The sequence below is a fragment of the Octopus bimaculoides genome, chromosome 3, assembly GCF_001194135.2.
Source record: "Octopus bimaculoides isolate UCB-OBI-ISO-001 chromosome 3, ASM119413v2, whole genome shotgun sequence".
Lineage (NCBI taxonomy): Eukaryota > Metazoa > Mollusca > Cephalopoda > Octopoda > Octopodidae > Octopus > Octopus bimaculoides.
Window position 1 is genome coordinate 157,601,087 of NC_068983.1, and position 6,674 is coordinate 157,607,760.

At 36.2% G+C, this 6,674-nt stretch overlaps 1 protein-coding gene across 2 annotated transcripts in view; it reads left to right on the plus strand.

Annotated features, from left to right (window-relative positions):
- LOC106883939 (peroxisomal acyl-coenzyme A oxidase 1) overlaps nucleotides 1–5,637 on the plus strand; it is a 48,983-nt gene extending 43,346 nt beyond the window's left edge. For both annotated transcript variants that reach the window (XM_014935089.2, XM_052966639.1), the window contains exons 12-14: nucleotides 509–652; nucleotides 1,378–1,584; nucleotides 4,197–5,637. In XM_014935089.2, the coding sequence (XP_014790575.1) occupies nucleotides 509–652; nucleotides 1,378–1,584; nucleotides 4,197–4,265 (420 nt within the window). In that variant the 3' untranslated portion in view covers nucleotides 4,266–5,637. The remainder of the gene's footprint in view (nucleotides 1–508; nucleotides 653–1,377; nucleotides 1,585–4,196) is intronic.
- Nucleotides 5,638–6,674: the final 1,037 nt, after the last annotated feature.

The window sequence follows — 6,674 nt, forward strand, 5'->3', positions numbered from 1 at the left end:
ACACACACACACACACACACACACACACACACACACACACACACACACACATGCATATAAACACTGCTTTCAGCAGAGATCCTCAATGCACCACAAAAAATAATGGAGTTAATCCTTATCTGTGAGCAAGCATGTAAGAATGTAGAAGAAAACTGAAACTCTCAAAGCAGATGATAGTACTGAAATGCTTTATTATTTCCCCCCTCTCTTCTATTTCTGTCTTGCAAGTTATTTAGATACCTCACTAGTGTTGGTAGCATGAAAAAGGTACTCAGCACATACTGTAAAGTGATCAGCATTAGGAAGGGCATCCAGCTGTAGAAAACACATCAAAGCTAATACTGTAGGTTGGCATATTCCTGTTGCTTGCCAGATCCTATCAAATCATCCAACCCATACCAGCATGGAAAATGAATGCTAAATGAATCATCATCCTCATCATCATCATCAATACTATGACAATGACGATGAGTTCAATTACAATTATAGTTTTATGTTATTATTATAGGTTGTCTGTCAAGTTTACACCATGGAAAAATTCATTGAAGCTATTGGTCAAATAAAAGAAAATCGCTTGGCATCAGTATTGACTGATGTTTGTAAATTTTACTGTGCATTTAATATTGTGGAGAATATTGGTGATTTTTTACAAGTAAGTTGGAAATTTATTTTTTATTTTTAACAATTCCGATAAAATAGATCATTTCCTAATATAATCTTACTATCCATTGAAGTGAATACTAATTTTACAGAAATTTTTTTAATATAAAACACAAATTCTTAGGTCGACAGAGTATATTTCTGTCATTCAAGATCTACTCTGTTATATCATTGTTACCCATAACAGGCTAATTAATATAGCATTGAACTTCTTGTTAATTATTCAATCAGTTTGGTATACCACTATTGAGTTCTTCTCATTTGCTGTCTAATTCTTTTCTAAGATAAAGGCAGTGTTCTGGCACTAGATAAAATGCTAGCATTTTATCTAGCCATTTATTATGTAAAAGTTGAAAAAGGTGTGTCACAGAATATTCTCGTTGTTTTAAAATATGGTATTAAACATTTTTTTCCGAGGTTTACTACTGTCTACAAGTCCCTTCCACTACTTTTCTATAATGTTGATGTACAAAAAATTTCATGTAATATTTTGTTTTTAAAGACTGGCAGAATCAGTGAAACAATGGACAAAATGTCCTGTGGTATTTTGCAATATACTTTAATGTTCTGAGTTGTAACAAGTACCAGGTTGAGCTAATCAACTGTGCTATACCAGTCTTCCAGATTTTTAGGATTATATCCTTGTTGGAGATCAATGTTGTCTTTTTCCCACTCTCTACATGTCTTCCCAATTACATTTATACTATTTCTTTTCAGTTCAACCTTCTCACCGTAGAACAGGTAAAATTACTGAAAACTGCAATGTATAATCAACTGTCCAAAATAAGGCCTAATGCTATAGCATTAGTAGATGCCTTTGATTTCTCTGACCGTTTCCTTCACAGTGCTCTTGGTCGTTATGATGGTCAAGTTTATCAAGCTCTTTATGACTATGCCAAACTCGCTCCAATTAATTCAAAAGAAGTAAGTGTATTTTGTAACATCATCATCATAGTTTAATGTCCATGTTCCATGCTGGCATGAGTTGGATAGCTTGACAGGATGGATCCAAATGGGTCCAAATACTGCATTCTTCTTCAATGTCTGCTTTGACTTGGTGTCTACAGCTGGATACCTTTCTCATTGCCAACCACTTTACACCATGTACTGGGGCTTTTTTTCATGGTACCAGCAGCAGTGGGGGTGCCATACAGCCTGCTAGACTTAGAATCCTTTGTACTGGGTGGGGCTACAGAAGGGAGGAAGGTGGTTTTATGCTAGGGGACGAGGGAGTTAAGGTGGTCAGAACAGGCTTCTTGCTGTAGAGGAGCTACATGGTTACTAACGTTATATAAGAGAGGGTAAGAGTGGTGGGGTGGTGCTAGAAAGAGATAAAAACAGTGGTGATGAGGTGTTAGGGTGGACCTTCAAATATGAGGTGGGTAGAAGTGAGTGGGGACAGGAGAGTAGGAAGAATGGGTGGTTAGAGGTTGCAAGAGAAAATGAGAGATGGTTAGAAATAGAGGATGGGTAAGAGAATGAATATAATGAAGAAAAAGTGCTGAGAGATGATAAGTAGAGAAGAGGGAAAAATAGGTGATAAAGGCATAGGTGACTAGGATATGAGGGGAAATGGTATGGACAATAGAAAGATGAGAGGGATGTGTGACACAAGGGATGAGAGATAGAGGGATGAATGATGTGGGTGTTTGAGAGTTGGGGGAAGAAGTTTCATCAACAGAAGCAACATACTTTTGCACAAGTGGCTAGAGGGCGTTGGTGGGGAGTAAATCATTACCAGTCTGTCAAATGACTTTCTTTTGGAAAATGGTCTTCAATGTTTGTCTCTAGCAGCAACACTTTCCTAGATATGTGATCAGTACCCCAATCTGGATTTTATTTGAGTGCTGTTGAAGGTTAACAACTGATCTGGACTGAAATATTAGTTAGTTGGCACTCCGTCGCTTACGACGTCGAGGGTTCCAGTTGATCCGACCAACGGAACAGCCTGCTCGTGAAATTAACGTGCAAGTGGCTGAGCACTCCACAGACACGTGTACCCTTAACGTAGTTCTCGGGGATATTCAGCGTGAAACAGTGTGACAAGGCTGACCCTTTGAATTACAGGCACAACAGAAACAGGAAGTAAGAGTGAGAGAAAGTTGTGGTGAAAGAGTACAGCAGGGTTCGCCACCACCCCCTGCCAGAGCCTCGTGGAGCTTTAGGTGTTTTCGCTCAATAAACACTCACAACGCCCGGTCTAGGAATCGAAACCGCGATCCTTTGACCGTGAGTCTGCTGCCCTAACCACTGGGCCATTGCGCCTCCACGGACTGAAATATTACCACTCTCTAAAGAGAAAGTGAAGTCTTTGGCATGAGGTTTAGTGTGAAAGATTTCAGAAATTGTGCACTTTCAGTAACTTTGAAAATTTAATAAGGCCTGTAAATTTAGAAATTGTAAAGTGAAGTAAAATAAGCAAAAGTTATTTCCAAAATAATGTGATGGTGGTGGTTATCTGACGATGGTAACAGCAAAGTTGATGCTGATAATGACGAGAACTTTTGTAGGAAGAGAGAATATCTATCAACATGGAGGAGTTTTGAATTCTATATAATGCACTCTGATCTCTTTCTGCTATTGTTTCCACCAACATAACTAACCAAATAAATAACTTAAATACCATGTGTATATAGTAGCCTTTGTTTTTAGTACTTGCTAGGGATGGAGGGAGGAGCAGTACCCATATCTTTTGTAGGCCCTCATCAGAGACTTCTGAGTTTGATACCATTAATGTTACATTTGAACTGTTGTGTGTCAACACCTGCAGAAAAGACATGTGTAGGGATGAGACTCCAGAGGTCAGATGTTTTGGGGAGGAAGGACTTGGCATAATTGTTAAGTTAGGGACTGAAGGGTTGGACACTATAAGAGTGATGAAAGGAAGAGGGATCAGTAGTGCAGCAGTGCCAGGGAGAGGAGATACAAAAGCAGCCAACTCTAAGAAACAAAGTGATTTGATGTCAGTAGCTATTCACTGGATGTGGTCCGGGATATCTGTGGGCATAGCAACATCATCATTCCTGATCAAGACCTCACTTGAGCCTTGTAGCAATTGTTGGAGGTTAAAATAACTGTAGTTTCTTACAATAAATTAACATTACTGTACTCTGAATTAAGTTTCCTTCTTGTTATTTTTAACTTGTAATAGTCCCCTCATTGCTTTCTTAGAAGTTAAAATGTTTTGTTTGTTTCATTTAAAAAAAAATAGGATTTTAGAAACTGATTTCTTTTTAAAGTAGTTGTATGCTGTCAACTTAATGTGACAGTCCCCTGTTGGTTAGACCTAGGAAGCTGCACTAGGTCTAACCAACACTAGTATTATTCCCTTCAGGGGACTGTCACATTAAGTTGACAGCATACAACTACTTCATCATATCACTACTGCATAAATCTCTCTGAGAGATTTAGAAATGTATTATTTCTTGATTTTTTTTTTGTTTGAATTTACTACTTTGTAATAAAAATGTTTTGCATCTTTTTTACTTTTATACATTTATTTAAAACTATATATACATATTGTTTTGTTTTTTCAGGTACATGACAGCTGCAAGGAATATCTGCTTCCATTTCTCAAACAGCAGAGTTTGAAAGCTCAATTATAAAGGAAAATTTTATATTTTAATCTTTACAAAATTATAATTCCTTTATACTTTGTCTACTCATTTACCTGGTGCTATAGAATCTGTTTCATAAAAATACTGCATACAGTACATATTTTCATTGTGATATTTCTGGTTTCCTGACGGATTTGTTAATGAGGAAAAATTTTTTGAACTGTTCTTTCAATGGAAAGATTTTCTATGAAAAGCCAACATATAAGTGGAATGAATGAAACTGATTATAACTATTTTAATTAATTTCAAATTATTTTCATGATTGTAATTAATTTCTTCATCAAATTTAATTATATTATTCAAACTAAAATTTACAAAACCATATTTAAAAAATATAATTGCTTAGATATATGTTAATTTCATCATACAAAACCAATATTTGATCAGAACAATTGGGAGCAACTTGAAATTGAAAAGATTTCATCTAATTCAAAGACACCCTATAATTAATAGAATAAACATAATTAATTAATAAAAAAAATTTTATTTTTACGTTTGTAAGTATATATGAAACAAGTAACAGTAATAATAATAATAATAGTTTCAAATTTTGGCACAATGTTAGCAGTTTTGGAGCAAGGCATTTACTTGATTACATAGACTCCAGTGCTCAACTAGTACATATTTTGTTGACCCTGAAAGGATGAAAGTCATAGACAACCTTGGAAGCGTTGAAACCCAGAATGTAAAGCCAGAAGAAACACCACTACGGATTTTGTCTAATATACTAACAATTCTAGTTCACTGCCTTTACTACTACTACTACTACTACTACTACTACTACTACTAATAATAATAATAATAATAATAATAATAGCTATCTTTAAAATTAATAATTATAAAGAGATTGATGCAATAAGTACCAGACTTAAAAGATAAGTATTAGGGTCAATTTTTTTTACTGAACCATTCGAAGCAGTGCCCCAGCATAGCTGCAGCCCATTGACTGAAACAAGAAAGAGATAAAATGGTATTATGCAAAGTCAGAGCAAATAACCAAATGTTTCTCACTGGTATGCATTGTGTTGCTCATATGCCAATGTCCAGTGACCATACACATTGCTATATATACAAACAAATCATGTAAGAGACTTGCCATATGTCTGAAAGCATTAATTGTTACAAAATTTTGAGTCTTGATTAAGTAATATGCTATTAAAAGTTACAATAAAAAAAAAAACATAAATAGAATATTTTTTGTTAATTACTCAAGAAAAAATGTTTTTGCCACCATGGCAGTCAGAATTAATTACAGGGATATGTTGACATTTATTTCCTGTTTATTTTGCACACGTTTCAGAAATATCTGATATTTTGACAATCCTATTTTTCTATGCCAATAAATATTTTTGTATATCTACTCAGTATTTTGTTTTACTATCACTACAATGAAAGGAGTGGAATCTCATAAAACTGGAAAAACAAACAACAACAACTGGGTTTACCTTATAATGAAATTCTTTTAAGAACATTCAAATGCCACTGCAATGTTGAAATTTGTAGTGAAACTACCTATCGCCATTATATACAAAACTACTATCGCCATTATATACAAACAAACCATCTTCTCAATATTATATATAAACAAGCGCGGGCGTAGTAGAAAACATCTTTCCCTGTCATCACGTGACTGATTATTATTTGAAGCGGCAACTGCTTCATACCATTCCCGCCAGAATGCAAACTGACCAACCGTGGCCCCTAATAAGGTCACGTGATAGAGTATTTTTCTGATGCCTTTGGGAGCCTACCATCAACTATAAATAGCCTAAATTCAGCGGCAATATTTGTCTCGGTTCAGATCTCTTAGGGACCTGTTCCGTGTACCACACAGCAGCAGCAGTAGCCAGCGACAACAGGCACAGCTTCGTTCAACTACAACAAGCACAGCAGCAACACGACTCTATGACTACTACCACCAGCATCGCCACCAGCGTCAACACCACTTCAGCTACGAACTACAAGATTCACCACCGACGTCGCCAACATAGTCAACACGACTTTCCACGTACACCAGCAACCAAACTACCGCGGCACATCTCTCTTCGATTCTGTTTGGTGATTCACCTTCACCACGATAAATAACAGACAAGAACCTAGCCTGCGATGAACAACTGTATACAAGAACCCGGCTCGGCATGGAAGCCCTAACATCACGAGTGATCGCTCTGCCACACACACGCCTCAACTTCTTACATACAGACTCTTCCTATTGTGTACTCAACAAACCGGCAAATGCTCACACGTGTTACTGACTCTTTTTCTATCTGCTGTATATCACACATTCACATACATGTATCACTTACACACACTCTTTTCTTTATACGACGGCCTGTCTTTTATTATGTTTTAATATGTCGCATTCACACTCACACACAGACATACATTTTAATGTCA